We start from the raw sequence: 19,971 nt of genomic DNA, 5'->3' as shown, positions 1-19,971 counted from the left end.
AGCATACCCGCAGCACAAGTCAATCATAATTCTTTCCAACATAAATAAAACCTGTACGAGGAAGTCTTGTGTGTAGAGTTGAGTCAGTAGGCCTAAAGTCTTCCGGTCTATCATAACAAACCGGGGTTCAGGACTGGTGAACACGTACCTGAGGTGGTCTCACCATCGAGGCTCCTTTCAAACTCGTTTGTATACCGTTTCAGTCTTCGGCAAGGTGTGGTTCTCCAAGTCTTGTTCAGGACAATGTAAACTACGTCAATTAGTGTCGGGTTTTCGCGCTTTCCCGCGGTCTTGTAAAAAAAAAATTCAAATTTTCAACCTGAAATTTAAATCCGACTCAATAAAAAGAAGTAAAAATTGTGTCTAAGACACGAGTCGCCTTATTAAAAATCTCGGAGACTCCAACGTCTACATTAACTGTTTTATCGGCAGTATAAACATTTAAAATTTAAATTGTTGTAAAAATAAATATTAGCTTACACATGAGTCTTTAGACTGATGATAATCAACGTGTTTGCGTCAAGATAATACACACTGTGGTTAAGTATTAGTAGTTTAATAACTTGTGTGTGACTAATGACTTGAACAGTTGGCTTTAGTGACAGCTCACAAATAACTTAAACTCTTAAGAAAGTTGTTACTCCGTAATACGTATTATTTTTATTCAAATTATTGTCTGCAAGCCAGTAAACGTCGAGATGAATTACCGTAAGTTTAACAAATTATTTAAAGCAAACAAAGTCAGTGAATTTTTTTTTTTATTGATAATTGACAGCGCTTGGATGTCATTGTTGTTTGATTCGGATTTTTTTTAAATAAATAAACACGAGTTATTAAAAATATTAAAGCATTAATAATTAATGGTGATTACTATGATTACACAAGTGAGGATCAGACAACTGGGAAAAAAAAAGTTCAATGTACTGTTTCGCGTGCATGCGCGTATATCCTCGTGGTATACAGTCGATATATATTTTTATGGTTATTATATATATATACATATATATATTATTTATTTATTTATATTTGTATTCGTATGGACAAATATGAGGGAAATTTTATATGGAATTAAAAACTTATAATTTGCTGGATTTAATCCTTGATTTTTTGTAGCAAAGTTACATAAAAATCCGTTTGCTGCAGTTTTATTTATATTTTAAAATTACGTAATTATATAGAATAAAAATATTTTAGAGTTGCGAGGGATTATTTTTTGGTTGATGTTAATAAAAGTTAATTAATTATTTTTTTTGTTGCGAGATAATGAGTAATGAGTAAACGGTAGATAATAAATGGGGAAATTTTAAAAAATTACTCGTCTCCGGTGACAAAATTTCTCATGAAATGACGATTTATATAATTATACATTTATATGTGTATATATGTATATATGTATGTACAATTATATTAGAAACGTTTGATATGTTGTGAGATATATGTATTTATTTTTTTTCTATAGAAATAGTGGTGATATTATATGTTTATATGTATATATATTTCCATATGAGTATATTGTAAATATATATATAGATATATACTTGTTAAAAAAACCTTGTACTCGTTTTTTGCTAACAATGTGAATAAGTTCGTTGAAATGTCAAGTGGTTTATTTTTTTCCATTTTTTCTCCATTTTAACAGTCATCAGGATAATTTTTTTTTTACTTTTAAAGTAATTTGATTCATACTAATGACACAATTTTTTGCTATACAATAATTTTTCAAATAAATACATACTTATTTTTTTTAATAAAATTATTATTAAAAATTTTTTTCATAAAGACTGGTATTAAAAAAATTTAATAATATTTCATAGACTTCATTATTGAACAAGTATAATAAAGTTTTTTTTAAAGATTTATTATAAAAAAATAATAAATAATGAATTTTATATATAAATAAAATATTTAATGTTCATTCCATTAATTATTATTATTTTCTAACACATAATGAAATTTACTCTAACTGTGATAGAGTAATTCAATTTTCCATGTTTTGAATAATTAAGCTTGAAGCTAGACGACAGAATAAATACCGAAAATATATATAAACACTAATGTATGTATACATATGTATACATATGTAACATAATTTAAATTCAATAAAATTCAAAGAATTATATATGAAAATATTGAGGATGATCAGCGCCTTGTCATCGTACCGTAAAAAATCACGTCTCCTCATCTGAAGTAAATCGTTTGGAAAATAAAGTTAAACTTGCGCTCTCAATATTCCACTAAATTTATCTCAGTACATCGCATAATAATAAGCATATAATACTAAAACCTACAAATATATATTTCTGATTGATTTTGTACACAAAAAAAAAATTTCTTTATTCAAAAAATTTTTACCCGCCAAAAAATTATGAATTCAAAAAAAAAATTCTCTAGATGCAAGGAAAAATTTGTAGTTTTGAAAAAATGTTTTCTGTGTATTTAAACTTCGGTTTTAAATTATATTGAAGATTTATATTAATCTGCTTATATTAATTTAATTATTATCATGACATTCCATTTGAATTCAAAAATATTTAATTTCATATATAATATAATATAATAATAAAATAAAAACATATTTCATAACATTATTTTATAAAAATAAAATTTTGAAGTCACGTGACTTTTATTTAATTTTAAATTCCCGTGTAAATGGAAAATTTCATTAAAAATTCATAAATATTATTTTCTCTGTTGATTAAAATAAAAAAAAATACAACAGCGACACATTGCATGAATAGTGAATTGCAAGAGAAATAAATGCGCTGAAAGAAAACGCGAGACACGACAGCCTGCTGCTGCTGCTGCTTTCACTGGCAGCGTCGCCAAGTGATTTCCTAATTCGCGCATTCCTAAACTTGAGCCCCAACAATTAACGTACATACTCTTGCAGTATGAAAACGAGGATTTCATTCATTAAACTTATTTTCAATTATATATTTATATACATGCGCGTTCGTGAGAGGAATCATCAAATTATTAATAATAATTATTCATTTTTATTTTAATCACTATCTTTTTTTTTTTCACATTCAATTGTCATTGAATTCAGGTCAAAATATATGTCTAACAAGGTCATACTTTTTAAATTTAGATTAACACTACACTTATGCGCACGTATGACAAGGATAGAAATTATAATGTAAGAGAGAATTGTGTCACTTTTCAAGGCTCTTACTTCTAATTTATACTGAAATGTTAATAAAAAAAGTTCATTTAAATACTATGTGATAGTTTTGGTATACTTTTATATATTTAATTAGTGTCGGGTTATAAATTTTCTTTTTTTTTCGTGCACTTGCGTTAGAGTCAAGTGTCTCGATTAAGATTTATATTAATGATTAATATTTCGGTTCGTAGATTTTATTTACTGATTAAATTTGATGACTTTTTTTGGTTCGGAGATCGTGATTTGAATAATTATTATGAAATTAATGAAATATTGATAAAAATATAATTGAGTCATTTCTTTATTGTATGAATATTTATTATGTAACTGTTGAATATGATTATGATTATTGTTATTCATATATTTTTATTAATACCGATAGCGTTATTTATATTTTTACATTCGAGAGAATTTTCGAAATTTTTATTTTTATTGAGTAATTTTTTTTTGTAACAAATTTTGGTTGAAAAATTTTCCAGACAGAAAGGCGTAGGTTCTAACTATTAATGTCAAAAATTGATAAGCAGATAAAGTGATACTGATAATGATAGTGATTGTTAATGTCGTTTGAAATTGACGTCAATTAGTAATAAGTTGAAGTTTACTGTGATAACCTTTTGGTCATGAGGAAAAAATTTTTTAGATAAAATTTTAAATTTCGAGATTATGATTTTTGATTAAAATAATTTTTAAAAATTACTGCGAGATAAGTTTATTTTAATAATTATCAGCAGAATAAATTCTTGAAACAAGAAATAATTTGTTGTTAAAAGTATTTTTTTTTTAGTTCAGTATAGTCTGAAATGTAGAGCAACTAATTGCGAGGTAAACAAGATTCTGTGCATTGAAATTAGTTGATTAGTATTTGAGTTATCATGTAAATTTTTTTTTTAAATAAAAGTTTTTTTAGGAACAACTTTTAAGTCAACAAAAGTTTTTTTTTTTATCAAAAGTCCGCGAAAAAATAATTTAGATTTACAAAAATGTAAAACTACACAAGGAAAAATTTTCTATAAATTAGTGTAGGCCTGAAATTTAATAACAAGATTTAAATTAGAATTAACTGATTTTTTCGCGGTCTTTTATAAATTTTTATTAAAAATAAAAATTAGCATAATTATTTTTTTATTTAATGAAGACCGTAATTTTTTTTCAGTAATATTAAAGCTAATCTTATTGTGTATGGCCACAAAAATCCTCGGATTACCTGATGGTGCGCCGTTAAAAGCATGCTTTGACTTAATTCCGCACCACAGTACGACAAGTAGTCTGGCGTCATATCCGCCTTACGAAATACGAGCCATTGCAGGACAACACAGGATCCACATGACCCTTGGAAGTCCCCAGGGCTTTGCATTTCAAGGATTCATTATTAACGCCCGAGATGTTGAGACCGGTGAATTAGTCGGTGAATTTATAGATTTGCCGAGTACTGTCCAAGCGCTCCAATGCACTCCCGGCATAAACGTAAGTAACGATTCCCTTTATAAAATAGTACCAAGAACCCGGACCCTTATCATTAATCAACTTTCCAATACCGGCGAATACTGAATAATAAATGTAAAATATTTCCAGAACACGGTGACCCATAAAGACAAAGTAGAAAAGCGTAATTTGGAGCTCGATTGGATAACGCCTGAGGATTACGAAGGAACAGTTATTTTCAAGTATGTTAAAATGTCTTATGAAAAAGACAGTTTAATTATTTATTTAATAAAAAAAGTAAATTACGATTGTACAGTGATAGTAACAATTTTTTTTTACTGCAGTTCCACTTTTCTCCAAGATTACGCAACATACTGGGTCGGCGTGGAATCACCGCGAATAACAGTTTTAAGAGATTCTATCCAAGTGATGACGACAATACCACCACCAACAACCGAAAGAACAACTACGACACCGTATTATGAGCTTGATACCCAGCAATCGGTTGGTATAATTTATCCATTTATTCTCCCCCTTTTTCATCACATTATTCATAGTAATAAATGATAAACTAACATTTATGTGTCTTGACACAATCTCATAAATTATTTACAAATAAAAACATCCAGCTAAGAATTACCCTATCAAATATTTTATGTTTTAAATAAAATTTCTTTGTTTCATTTTAAATTTTCAGTCAACTATTTTTTATAGTCAAGATAAAATAGACAATGAAATTTCGAATTTCCCGCACTAGCAGCCTGGCCGACTTGCCCCTCCCTTTTTAAAAATTACTTAAAAAAAAAATTAAATTTTTTGTTTGACTTAAAATTTTCAGTAAACGATTTTTTGTAGTCAGGGTAAAATGGACAATGAAATTTTAAATTTCCCGCGCTAGCAACTTGACCAATTTGCCCCTCCCTTTTTAAAAATTACTTTAAAAAAAAATAAAATTTTTTGTTCCATTTAAAATTTTGAATGATTTTTTTTTACCCAAACTATTTTTTGTAGTCAGGGTAAAATGGACAATGAAATTTTAAATTTCCCGCACTAGCAACTTGACCAACTTGCCCCTTCTTTTTCAAAATTACTTTTAATCAAATAAAATTTTTTGTTTCATTTAAAATTTTGAATAATTTTTTTTCAGCCATACTATTTTTTGTAGTCAGGGTAAAATGGGCAATGAAATTTTAAATTTCCCGCACTAATAGTTTTTAAAAATTACTTTTAAATAAATAAAATTTTTTTCTTTAAAAATCGATGTCCGTTTTGCCCTGTCTTCCTTAATTTTGTAAGACAACAAATAAATCTATTGAAGAAAGTATAAAAGGATTTAATGTCACGGTAAAAACAGCAAAAGCCTATTGTAATTTATTGAATAACATCGCAGGCTTGTAAAGGAATAATTTCGTCATTGAACCAAAACATGACTTTCTTAAATCCATTTATAAGTATATATATTTATATATAATATTAAATACTACTCAATGTCAGTCTTCCAAGGCCTTCTCCTTAAACTGACAATCGCGCCCATTCACGTGAATAATCGCGTGAGAAAATTTAAAACTGATTTCTTACCGTATTTACTTTGATTTCTCGTGCTTCCCTTGTTATCCTGTGGAAAAAAAAAAAACAATAAAAATAAAAATAAAAATAACAATAATATCATAGTTATAGTTGGAGTAAATTGACTTACATCATTTATAAACTCGTCCAACATTGACATTAAAATTAATAGCCAGTACTTTTTTTATTTGTTCATTTTATTCGTCCATTTTTTTTCCTCTCGGTTAATATTTTTATTGTTATTTTGCTTTTATATAGACTGAGTCAACAAAACGACATCCAATATACGAGGGCTGTGGTTCGACAAAAAATTGCTTTGGTAGTTCCGACAGATGTATCGAAGAAGGACTATGCAATGCTGTTGTTACGGTTGAAGTCAAAGGAGAAAAATATATTTTTGAATTATTGGGCATGTCTTCAAAATACGTTGCCGTTGGTTTATCTGATGATCCTAAAATGGTAATACATTTTCATATATATATATACTTACTGTAAAAAATTTTGAGTCTAAGTATGAGGTGTTTTTTTTTTACATGAATTTGGATTGAAATAATATTTGAATTCACTCCCGATTTTTTACACTGTATATTTTTAAAATTTAAAATAAATGAATTAAAGGGAGAAGACAGCGTAGTAGAGTGTACTGATGAAAACGGACGTGTGGAAATACACATGTCCTGGAACAATGGGAAGACTAATTCAAGAATAGCTACACCATCAGGAACATTATCTATCCTAAATAGATCAATCGTAAATGGCGCGCTTTACTGCAAGTTCACCAGAGATAGAACAACTTTAGTACAGGGACGTGAGTTTGATTTGGCGAACAGAGCTTACTGTCTGCTTCTCGCATCAGGAACTTCACTTAAATGTAAATACAATCAAACTAGTCCTAGTATACTTGTATATAATAGACATACATACATATATATCTATGTTACTTCAATCAATTATAGTAAAGTAAGCTCACAAGTCTAATCAGTCAATAATAATCATCAGACGTCTCGTTTGATTTTAATTGCAGCAAATGGTGTAGGATTTCATGATCTCGCGTACCGTGGCTCAGATAAACCAATAAAATTAGCTGATATACGTGAAATTGTTGCATCGAGTGATTTACTTATACGAATTCACGGCGCTCTGATGATTGCGTCCTGGATTGGTACTGCGTCCATCGGGATTCTTATGGCGCGTTATTACAAACAGACATGGCTGAGGTCACCAATTTGTGGCAAAGATCAATGGTTTGCTGTAAGTAAATAATTTTTGGTGTAAGAAAAAATTTTTTCCAAGTCCCAACTATTCCTTCGAGTCTGGACCATGGTGGCCACCCAACGGAAGTTAAATTAAACACATGGAAAAATTTATTTCCATAGTAATTTTTCCATGTTCATTTAAACTTCCATCAGATGGTCAACATGGACCGGCTTTACTATGACACCACAATATTTAAAAAAATAATTTATAATTTTAGTGGCATAGATTCTTCATGATATTGACCTGGTCAATGACGATAGCAGCCTTCGTGATAATATTCGTCGAACTCGGTACTTGGAGCACAGAAACGCTCCATGCATCTCTGGGGCTCGCTACAACGGTATTAGCATTCGTCCAACCATTTATGGCTGCTTTGAGGCCGCACCCCGGTACACCTAGACGACCGCTTTTTAATTGGGCCCATTGGTTTATTGGAAATGCTGCTCATATTTGTGCGGGTAAATTTATTGATTTTATTTATTATCCACTTCCTTTATCAATCACAATCTTATTTACTTATTTATTTATTTATTTTTTTTTTTGCACAGTAATTGCGCTGTTCTTTGCGGTGAGGTTGAACAAAGCCAAACTTCCAGACTGGGTGGACTGGGTTCTTACGGCCTACGTTGTTTTCCACGTCCTCACGCACATTATACTCTCGGTAAAAGGAATTTATAAATTTATAATTAAATGTGACGACAGTAACAACACGTGTAATGACACTAATTGCTCGGTCTTGTGCGAAATAACTCGGTGACATTTAGTCACGTGAAGGCACGCGTGAAATAGTCTTTGAAGTAACATAATACTTTTAAAATTAATACGATAGATTTGGTATCACTTGTGGCTCATGCCTTTGCACAATTATAATTTTCCGTAGAGTTTGTGATTGACGTTTATGTAATGACTTGATAATGATAATAATTTTAATCAATAAGACAGCTGGTTAATGATACAAATGTGTCATTAAGGAGCTTTAATTATTTAAGGCGCCTTTTTTTCGGACAATCAATAAATTTGTTCTTTACAGTTTGCCGGTTGTGCTGCGGATAGACAAGATAATCAGAGTATCAATGCTTTTCCAATGAAGGACATGCATGTCAGAGGGTCTATAGGTCATACTGATTTAAAAAGAGATGCACCTGTAAGTTTTATTAATTACAATCAATTAATTATTTTTCGTTGAAATTTAACGGAATAAATATAAATTTTTTATGCAGAGTAAAGTGGGCAAAATAGATCTTATAGAATTTTTATCACTGTTGTGGGGTAAATTGGGTCATGTAATATTAAAAAATTCAAAATTATCCAGGAATGATTTAATCAAAATTTTGCAAATTTTTTTTTTCTCAATAAATTTAATTTTTAGTCGAATTGATAGATGACCCATTTTACCCCAAATTTTTTTATTAGACCGAAAAAATTTTGCATATTTACCAGAATTTGTTTTGTTAGCCCATTTTACCTCTGTTCTAATTATTTACTAAATAATGAAACAATAATTTATAAATAATAATAATAATAATAATTATTAATTACAGCTGGGTGGATTAAGAAAATTAGTATTCGGTGTTTACTTTGTAATAATTGCCGTATTTGCCGCAGCATTGATAGTAATCACCGTAATGGCGCCTATCGGAGAATCATGGGACAAATTTACTCGAACAATATCTACATATTAAGCTCCAAGATCCCTATAAACACCGACTCCACTTAATAATTAATTTGTTAAGTAGAGTAAAAAAGAAAGTAATTAAAATAAAATATTATAAATAAGTAAAGCATTTATGACAGCAACAATACGACAAGCCATTTGGGATAATTCTGAAAGCTGTAAATTAGGGAGGTCTGGTGGCTTTCGGATAACAGGAGCTACCCTATCGAGTTGCATTCGCAACTAGCGTGAAACATGTGATTATCGGAGCTTTGGATGGCGAACGCCCAAGAACTTGGTTTCCTTCCGTCCTTCCTGCAGTAGGCTCCGTCCTCTCACTCAGTCTCAGTGTCTACCACATAGTCCTCCCATTCTCCGATCCCGCAACTAGTACCAGCACTCTATACGATGCATACTGCTAATCGAAATTACCCTTCTAGTCGCTTGACTACGCGAGTACAACCCATCCATTGTGCCTACAATCTATACATATACCTTCGACAAATATATTTATTGGTCGTACCGAAAATCAACAAAGAATACACTGAGAAAAAATAACCTTTTTAAATATTGGATTTTCTGTTAACAAAAAATTGTGATATTGGAAATTTCTAATCTGATATATTTTTAGGAGAAAAAATTTGAGATTTTATTTAAAATCATTTTCTTAATTAAAGTAATCTGATATTTTTTCAGCTCTATCGATTTTCTTCATTTAAAGCCGCATTAACTACGATTCGGAGTTGTGAGTATAAATGTGGCAGACAAGACAAATTTTAAATTATTAATAGAGTAAAAAATTAATAAAATAAAATTTTGAAAAAATGGGCATTTAGAAAATTTAAAAATTTATAAGTGCATTTTTTATAAATATTTTTTTTTTTAATTATTTACTCTATTTATTTATAATTGTAAATTTGCCTGATGTCTGTTATCGGAGTGAATTTTACTCTGAGGAAATTAAATAAATAGACTCCGAACTTAATTCATGATCACTCCGAAAATTTTTGACAGTATGTCAAAAAAATTATTCTCCATCTATAAAGTTAAAAAAAAAATAATTTTCATTGACTTACATAAGAAAATATCGTTTTTTCCAAAAGTTATTTTTTTTCAGTGTAATGTGAAAATAATTATCTTGTTATCTTCGTTCTCTTGTGTACTATTTTATTTATTACGTGTGCTATATTTATATGGATACACCATATATATTCGAATATATATTATCGTGTTATCTGCTACTAAAATGTTGACTTGCAGAAATACACGATATTGTTATAAAATAAAAAAATATTATTAATTATTTAACAATATTGTTAATTAGATTTAGGAATTGTTTAAATTTTTTCCAGTATTAGAAATACTTAATTAGTTTTTTTTTATTTTGCTACGATAAATCCGAGTGACTCGATAATAATTAATGAAATTTTTTTTATAAAAATAAATAATTATTACTATTGTTATTAAATAATCGCGTTCACTTGGTTAGATTTAATTGGCGTAAAAAAATAATTTAATTCAACGAGTAAACAGATGCATTTTAGTAAAACAAAATTAATTATAAGAAATTACAGAGATAAAAAACTTTTTTTTTTTAAATACACTAGAATGAATAATTAATTTATGTATAATTAAAAATAAAATTTATTCGGTTTATAAAAAAATTTGTAAAAAAAAATCGATTAATTTGAGCATTTATATTTAATTAGTAATTAATTTTTTTAATAAACAAATGTATAAATATTGTAAAGTTAATAAAAAAAAAATTAACCCATGTGAACTTTGTTTTATTTTTTTTTTTAATTTATATTTTATTTTGTTTAAAAAAATAATTAAATTGATTTGGGGGTCAAGGAACTGGGGGTAAAAAAAATGAAAATAAAAACGTAAAACTCAACAGAGTAAACTCTTATCCCTGTCTGACCATTGAGAGATATTTGGTCGTGGACGATAGTGAATGTGCGCATAAAAAAAGATGGCTGCCGATCGAAGAGACGCAAAGGCGTCTGTTATGCGACGCGTACGCTGAGCTGTACTACTATGCAGCACCAGCACAACTACACCCCCAGGGCGAACAGTAATATCAGACTGTAGTAAAACCGAGGGTAACTTTACTCGGGGTTACTGTTAAACGTGAGCTTGTGATAGTATCAGAGTATGGCGGCGCCACATTCGAGCATCCCCTCAGTTCGATTGAAGACACCGGCCGGCTTCGACGTCAGCCTGTCCCACGGTCTTCATATCGCGCTTTTTTACCTCCATCGTACTCTACAGGCTACGCAACTTTACATGCAACACACAAGTGCCCTCGAGTAACCCGTGTACAGATAAATAAGTCGAGTATGATTAGAAACCCTCTCGTTCTGCTAATTCTATCACCCACTGATTCAAGTGTTACACAATCCGCGACGTAACTTTACTGTGTTGTGCTACGTGTGTTTCATTTATTTACTTTTTTATTAGTTTGGTAGTTGGCTCAATATATTTTTCGTATGTTTAATAATAGTAATAATGAGGAGAGATTTACTGGGAATTAAAAAGTTATGAGAAAGCTTTATGATGTTTTAAATGTCAGCATAATTAATGAGAATATTAAAACAACAGGGGACGTTGTTAATGAACACGAGCTTTGATAAATAGTGGGTGGGTGAAATTAAGGGTGGGTAGACGGGATACATTGTTATTCCCTCGGCGTGATCAGTCGTGAATTGAAGGCTTTAAATATCAAGTGTTGATGAGTGAGAAGAAAAATTTATATTTATATACAAATAAAATACTGAGAGGAAGTTGATAGTATTTACACGAAAGCTTATGGAATCAGTCGGTTATTTAAATTAGATTTATTTTGAGTCGTGACTTATAATTAAATTAAATTTTTTTAAATAGAGTTGCTTTGGAATAATTATTTGTTTAACTCATTTACCTAGTGTTCAATTTTTTTAATTTTTATTAATCAAAAATCGAAGTTCGAAATTAGGAGTGAAAATTATTTTTTTGTTAAAAAAATAGTCAGTATTAAAAAAATTAAACATTGTATCGTAAAAAATCGGGAGTAAATTAGGAGTGATTTCAAATTTTATTAAAATCCAAATTAATTCCGCCACTCGGAGTTTCGGAGTAAAAAAAATCTCTTATGGAGTAAATAGAGTTTGTTTTTTTCAGAGTGACCAGAGTGATCCAGATTTGATTCTAATTCATACTCACCCATTCGGAGTTTAAATATTTAAATAAACCCTCCGGAGTAAATTTCACTCCGAGGGATTTAACCCACATTCACTCTGCAAATTTATTCCAGTGTGGGTAAATAATGAGTTAAACAAAACAACTTGAAATAAAAGTTGAAACAAAACTTTATCAATCAATAGCTGATTGTTTTTGTTTAAAAATTTCCTGAATTAGATTGTACAAAGTTAGATTGAGTTTAATATTTTTTTTTTGCTATAAATTTTTGATACCTATTGATATTTCGTTGGCCATTTCACGTGATTATTTTGCCGTGAAAAAGTTATATCCAGCACTCGACAATATGCACGATAATACGAGCCGAGGTCCTAAAATCTAGTGGATGTGTTTCAGGTCACGCAAAGAACTCCAACTAAAAATAAAATAATAAAGATAAAAAAAGTTATCGGCAATAAAGAGTTGGTTTATAAGACAAAATAAGTTTGCTAACTTGTATGTATTTTTTGGGTATACCTGACTGCTCAATTGCTTAACCCACCCGTATTTTATTTCATTTAATGCCTGACAAATGGAAACCTGTATAGCGTATACTTGAATTGGAAAATGTTTTTGTTAAATCCTGAGTAGGTATATATAGATCATGCTCACATACAACACATTGAGCATTGAGTATATTGCCTACAGCACTCAATTGAGAACACACTCACTCACACATTCGCACACATGCACACAAAACGTTTAATCGCAGGGAAACATACTCACTTCTCTTATAATGCGTCCGCGTCAGACTTGTACCAGCTCTCTCAGTTATTCAAAGTAGAACAATTGAAATTAATTGTCAATTGTCTTTAAATCATTTGTCAATTATCTAAAAGCTTTCTCATTATTTAATATAATAATAATAATAATAATTAATATTTTAAGTTAAGTAATTAATAATAATAGTTTAGTCATCCAGTTAATACCGAAATGAATTATTTTTTTGTCTAGCAGTGAATGAGTTTTTGAAAGTGGACATAAAAAAGTGAGTGAAGCTATTCGGCCAGGAGATGTTGGAGTGAATAACGAGTATATCAATCAAGTGTCCGACGGTTTAGCTAGTGAGAGTGTATGTTGAACGATGGCTGTAAAACAGTGCTATTACTTAATCGTGACTGTTGGATTGGCCGCAGTGGTTATCTCACAAAATCCCATTGATGAACGGACCACCTTCGAAGCTGCATTCCAGGGTAAATTTCATTTATATTATTATTGGTTAAGTACTGAGGTATATTTAATAAAGGTGGATGCTAAGGCTACAAATCAACATGGGTTTTAATAGATGTAGATTTATGGTTGTGGTGACAATGCGGGTATTGTTATCAGTGTAAGTGCGTCGTAATAACACCCTCAATATGCTCTATAGGGATGACTACAGTCTACTTCTCTTACTACTACACTCACTATTACTTCTACTCCTACTACTCCTACTACTACTACTACTACTACTACTACTACTAGTGCTGCTGCTATGACTAATAATGATAATACTAGTGTCATTGCTGCTCTGGTGTTGTTGTTGTTGTTAGCATGTATATTCATATATGAAAAGGGATGCGTACATTTACTCAGCAATAATGTTAATGGCAAATGCCACACTGCGTTGTCAGGTTCACTTTGTCTCTTTGCTTTTACCAACTCACTAATGGCTAAGGTAACAATTAATAGGACTGCTTACAATAGTGGCGCGGTAGAAAAAAAAAAAATTTATAAATTGAAATTTAATGGACGTTGACTTGAGTAGGAAAAAAGTTATGGAAAAATAATTAGCTTCCAAGCCCGTTGTGAGCAACTACCGCGCTTTTCATTCCGAATTTAAAGCCCCACTCGCTCGTTATAGGCAGGGGTCATATTTTTTAAAATAGTAAATTATTGGATTTTTTAAGACAATTTAAATCGCTGCACACATGTAAGAGAGGGAGAGTAAATCTTGGATTTTTTCAGAAATTTTTTATTACCTCTGCTGGTTGCTTATAACGAGCTTGGTTGCGAGCTAAAAATTTAAAGCTAGTGGTTCATTTTTAATATTTAAAATTTTTTTGTGAGAAATAAATTTCGTGAATAAAAAAATAAAAATTTCCATGAGTTTTTTGAAACTGAAAATAAATATATATTAATTAAAGTAAATGGTGAAATAAACGGGAAGCTCGTGTGTGGAGACGGAAAAAAAATTCAAAAATGTACGAGGTTGTAAACTTAAATACCGTAACTTTTTTCAATTTACTTTTCATCAAATAACAAATCCCAATCTAACGAACTGGCTTTCATACGATATAATTATCGTTCATTTCGTCGAGTCAATATGTATATAAATTTTTTTTTTTTTCGATCACACATTTTTCTTCCTCTATTTGCCTCTTGTTAAATGGAAGAGAAAATTTTTTTCATTTAAGCTAAAAGGTGAATGTAATAGGTCACAGGTGTGACCTTTTTGTCGCAACATTCTGAAATACAATATTTATTATTATTATTATTTTTTTATTTAAAAAAAGTCATTTGTTGTGCACAAAGAAATATTCCTGTTGGTTTGAGTGTTAGTAAAATAACGCGAAATTACAGAAATGCTGGGGTAGGAAGTGGACGATGGTAGAGACGTTAAGTTGTTCCGGTGTGCGTTATATGCACTCTTCACTATTTACTCGAGAGCTTTGAGTACTTTTTTTTATAAATATTTTTTTTTTCTTTTATTTTTTATTTATCCACCGACTTTGCGTATTTTTTAAGTAAATAGATTTATTTTTTTCCCTTATATAAATGTAAATAATACTATTTTTGAATAAGTATATAAATCTTATTGAATTTCACGCCAATTAAATTAATTTCACTGCTTCAATTTTTTTTGGCATTGAAAAGTTGTCAGTATTTATATAATTGGATTCCGGAGAATATATTTTCCCAGGAATATATTATATTTCATGAATATAATATATATAAAAGAATTTATAGAATACATTTTTTTCGGTAGAAAAATAATGTATATTTTTTTTTTGCTTTTTAAAAAATTTAATTATGAAAAAAAAAATATTTTTGTGCAAATAAAAATTTCTATTTAATTGTAAAAAAAATTAAACAGTTTAGATTAAAATATGACCGACCTTAATTAAAAGGTTTTTTTGAAAATATGAAGTCCATTTATTGTGTGATGTAAAAAGTAACGTAAAAATGGCCACGGAAAATGGGTTTATGATAATTTAAATGACTTTCTTTAAGGTCTTTGTGTTTAAATAAATTTTCTTGATGAGTTTCCAGAATTTTTTCATAAATTATTGTTTCATTTCATGACTGAATTAAGTCTTGTTTAAACTTTGGACAAAATAATAAATCGTGCGCATTAATTATTTTCTACAACTCAAGTTCCTGCTTTGAACACAGCTTTTCAAAGAGAGTACTTTCTCGAGATGGAAAACTTCCTGCTTCGTATCATCAACTTTTCATGTTCTTATATATATATATATATATATATATATATATATATATATATATATATATATATATATATTAACGTGATAATTATTATTATTTTAATTTATGAATATTGTAATAATTGAAAATATTTAATGTGACGTTTACCTAATTTTGAAAATTCATAACGCGATTGGCAATTTTAATTTTTGAGTCCGTTGCATTTTTTTGGAAATCGATGAATGGGAGTGACATTTTTTTTTTTTGAAAAGTTCTTCATATAATAAGATTGTTGTTCTCATATAATTTTATTGATGTTTGAAATACGTTCAGTAAATATCAAGTAGAATATAAGATATGAAAACTTATGGCCTGTCATATTTTTAGCTGAGGAAATAAATTCTTATATAGAGGGCTCGTAAAAGGGGAGCCTAAAAAAAAAATAAATATTTTTTTGTCTAATCTTTTGCAAAATTTCCGATCGCCATTTAAAGTTTTTTTTGCGCAAAATGACGCAGTTTGAAAAATTTGAAAATTTTATTTATATTTAACAAATATGAAATCGTGTAAATTTATGAGTTTCAAGGCAATTTATAAATGAAACCATGGAAAAAAAATTGCAAAAATAAATTACGGTTAATTATCAAAATTTGAATTTTTCATTGTAATGGACGTACATAAAAAATTTTCAAAAAAAAATAAATTAAAATTTTTTTATTAATGCTCATTTTGTATTCCACAGTTTACATATGTAACATATATTTAAATTAAAAAGTTAAATATTTATGAAAACAGAGCAGGAAAATTTGAAAATGTAATGACATTCGTAAAACAATAATGTACTTTTCATCGCGTTAGTAAATATTAAAACTAGACGTGTATAAATGCACATAAACTTTCCTAACTGTAGAAAATGATTTAAATTTTAAAATATCCGCACTATTTCTTTGTGAATATTTCACTCGCACCTTTACTGTTACAACTATTTTTTACATTTAACATTTCCACATAAAACTCTAAAGAATTTTCATGTCACGGATTTCGCTGATCCAATTTGATATCGAATTTTTCCATTGGCCTTTTTTTATTTATTATATATATATATATATATATATATATATATATATATATATATATATATATATATATATATATATATATATTTTTTTTTATGAAAAATCGCGAGTGTAATAAATGATACGAGTACATGTTTCGTACAATGAATAAAAAATATCTAAACGTCAAAATTTACGTTAAAAACCGGCGGTAGATTTTGTTGCGGCAGAGCTTTTTCCGCATAATAGATAAACTACACAAATAGTGCAGCTCATCTGTACATATAATTTGAATACACTAGTCAGTATTTACAGCATCGCGATGGTAATCGAGTCTATTTAACAGAAATAAATATGTCTGGTAATTGAATTAAACAGATTATTGGCAGATGGCAGATCAATAAATTTATTTCGTGTCTTATTTAACTCTAATCCATTCAAAAATAATTGAATTATTATTTACAGAATACTTAATCAATGTCATTAAATAAAATTAATTAATTGGAATATGGAATTTAATTATTGCTAATTAATTATCACTCAATTTATAATAGTAAGAACACGGCTATTTTCTTTAATACCCTTTGAAAGAGATGTTAATTTTTTTCTCATTATTTGAAGATAAAAATATGAAAAATAAAATTTTTTAATGTGATTTTTTTTTTATTTTTCATTAGAAGCTTTTTAATAAATTTTTTGTATTTTTTAGTGAGTTCAACTCTTGAGTAAAAAAAATAACAAATGTAGAGTGAAGTAGATCAAAGGAAAGAGTGTGTTTAATGTTTAGAAGAGATAAAAGAATAAAATGAAAATTAAATAGTAAAAAAGTTTAAAAAAATTCATTGATCTTTTTTCGTCTTCGTTTTTTATGTCAATAAGTATATACATATACATGTATATATTTTGTACAAATTTGCAGTAAATTTGATGTTAAAACCTCGAGTGTTAATTCGCTCAATTTTGAAAATCATGAAAATCCAAAAAAATCGAATTTTTTTTCAAAATTTCCTATGGTAATTTTACGGTATAAAAAATAAATTATCTAAAGATTTTTTACTGTAAAATATGAATTTTATGTCACTCAAAAATTTTGATATTTTATGAGATTTCCATTTTTTTATAATTTAGTGATACGAAAAAAGAATAATAGTAGATTTTTTTAAATCACCGCCCAATGGAATTTTTCGCACGAATTGGAAAAAAAAAAATTTCTTAGGGTAAAAAGAAATTTGTCCGACTCCGAAATTCTCTTTGTTCAAAAAAATTTAGTTTAATTGAGGAAGGAAATATTATTTCGCGCTCAAATTTCTTTTATTTTTTGTGTGTCTAGAAAAAAGTCAAAGAAAGGGTAAAAATTTTCGAGAGATTTTTGTCGAGTGCAGAATCGTATATAACGAGTTTGTTCTATTTTATTGCTAGCTTTTCCCATTGTTCATGCATTATAAAAGATGACAAGATAAAACAGATTGTCACAGAAAAAAGATGCTTACCTATTTTCTCGTTTCATAAGATATACATCTTGCTTTCATGCGCACACCCTCGACTACTCCTTCAAATAGAAATAATATTCGTCCTATATTTCATTTATTGTGCATATATATCTCTCGAGACATAAATTTATTCATTCGTACATACAATATGTGCATATGTTCACATATAAATATTTTCTAAAAAAATTTTGAATAAGTGGTTAAAAGAATCAACAAAATTTAGCAATGAAATTAAATTCAAATTTTGAATCTTAGTTAAATTTTGAGCGGGAAAAAATATCTCTTTCTTTTTTGTTGCAATTATAATGGTACATTTTTTAAATCGAAAAATGCGGGAAACATTTTCCAATAGTTTTTAAAAAGTGTCCAGGTTCCGTAGTTAAATTGCTTGGGGCTATAGGCCGGATATACGTGAGAAACTTGCGCACTCAAATCGCAATCGATATTTAAGGCCAGTAGGTGATAAAAACAGATTGAAAAATTTAATAAAATGTATTGAAGTATAATATAGACTTTTTTTATTCATAAGTATATATATATTTGATTTAAAATATGAGTTGGAAAAAAGTTTAAAGATATGAAATACTTGATGTGACTTTCAAAAGAATAAATAAAAGATCTTACGACTGAGTTTTTCTTTGGTAAATTTTCAAAAGGTCACATTTTGATATTTTTCAAAATTTTATACTATAAAATTCAAAATATCAATTTTTTATAAATTAATTTTTTAGTATGCGATAAAAAAAAATTTTCCATAAAAAAATAAACAATTTACATTGTGACTACTATATGTATTATAAAAGTACTTACATGAAAAAAAAACTCATACATTTTTATTAAAAATTTAAATAAAAAAAATATTTAGATTTTAATAATCATTTAAGTTTACTTACTACAAACATTTAATATTTAAATTATTTTCTGTCTGAAAAATAGTTGCTGATATAAAATATTTCGAATGAATAATTAATGTACATATATTTAAATATATATTTGCATATGAACTAATATTTCTAAATTCAACAGATTTGGAGAAAACAAATTTTGAATAAAAATTAAATTCTATTACTATCGATTTTGGTTTTTTTTTTTTTTTTAGACATGTCATGTTTTACTAGTAATTTAATTGTCCGCACGAATCGTCTTTTAAAAATATCGCGGGACATTTAATATTGATAACTAGAACGATAACAAGGAATCGTGCCGAGTTATTTATTTTTGAAGCTTTGAAAAGTTTTAACATGCAAACAAAATTTTTTTGATTTATCACAAATTTCATCACTTGCTCCTTTAAATTTTATTTTTAATTAAGTTTTTAATTTCCCGCCCTACATAAAAATATTTGAATAATAGAACTACATTATTCCCGATATTAAATACGTCCTCGTTAAATTATTTACTGCACAATAATTATTTTGTACGTTGGTTATTAAATGTGTGTTCGTACCCATCATTGATTGGTTTTGTCAGCTTACATATATTTATGGATAAAAATTTGAATTATTAGAGAGATTAATTATATTATCGATTTATAATGCTTCCAATTGTTTACCTAGTATTAGCAATTATTATTTACCGATTAATGATGCCATTATCCGATGATTGAAAATAAATATCCAAATTTACTGGACAAAACAAAATTTATTGTCAAGTCTTGAAATTTGACTTTTTTTTTAAAAGAAGCGGGATACAAATTTCGAAATTAGTTATGAGGAAAATTATAATCTGGTATTT

General features: G+C 28.3%; 2 protein-coding genes across 4 annotated transcripts in view; both read left to right on the top strand.

The window, feature by feature from the left end:
• Positions 1 to 19: 19 nt before the first annotated feature.
• Positions 20 to 10,666, top strand: LOC103569435 (putative ferric-chelate reductase 1 homolog). Its single transcript, XM_008546736.3, has 11 exons — positions 20 to 708; positions 4,323 to 4,633; positions 4,742 to 4,833; positions 4,936 to 5,095; positions 6,416 to 6,616; positions 6,776 to 7,028; positions 7,182 to 7,408; positions 7,632 to 7,872; positions 7,963 to 8,075; positions 8,445 to 8,558; positions 8,956 to 10,666. The coding sequence occupies exons 1-11, from the start codon at positions 699 to 701 to the stop codon at positions 9,094 to 9,096; spliced, it is 1,863 nt and encodes a 620-aa protein (XP_008544958.1). The 5' UTR covers positions 20 to 698; the 3' UTR covers positions 9,097 to 10,666.
• A 615-nt stretch (positions 10,667 to 11,281) lies between these two features.
• The window catches only part of LOC103570240 (pikachurin), a 48,008-nt gene continuing 39,318 nt past the window's right edge, over positions 11,282 to 19,971 (top strand). Inside the window, exons 1-2 of one of the 3 annotated variants that reach the window (XM_014439931.2) lie at positions 11,282 to 11,501; positions 13,245 to 13,480. In XM_014439931.2, the coding sequence (XP_014295417.1) occupies positions 13,372 to 13,480 (109 nt within the window). In that variant the 5' untranslated portion in view covers positions 11,282 to 11,501; positions 13,245 to 13,371. Of the gene's footprint in view, positions 11,536 to 13,241; positions 13,481 to 19,971 lie in introns of all 3 variants that reach the window. The other 2 variants (XM_053738191.1, XM_008547917.3) reach the window with 2 other exon arrangements.

This window comes from Microplitis demolitor, chromosome 1 (assembly GCF_026212275.2).
Source record: "Microplitis demolitor isolate Queensland-Clemson2020A chromosome 1, iyMicDemo2.1a, whole genome shotgun sequence".
Lineage (NCBI taxonomy): Eukaryota > Metazoa > Arthropoda > Insecta > Hymenoptera > Braconidae > Microplitis > Microplitis demolitor.
This window is presented reverse-complemented; position numbering and strand designations above follow the sequence as displayed.

Bases quoted from the DNA above. Each gene is read 5' to 3' on its own strand.
- LOC103569435 (XM_008546736.3), top strand. The intron at 4,834-4,935 runs GTATGTTAAAAT...TTTTTACTGCAG, and splicing joins GAAGGAACAGTTATTTTCAA to TTCCACTTTTCTCCAAGATT. The intron at 7,409-7,631 runs GTAAGTAAATAA...TTATAATTTTAG, and splicing joins GCAAAGATCAATGGTTTGCT to TGGCATAGATTCTTCATGAT.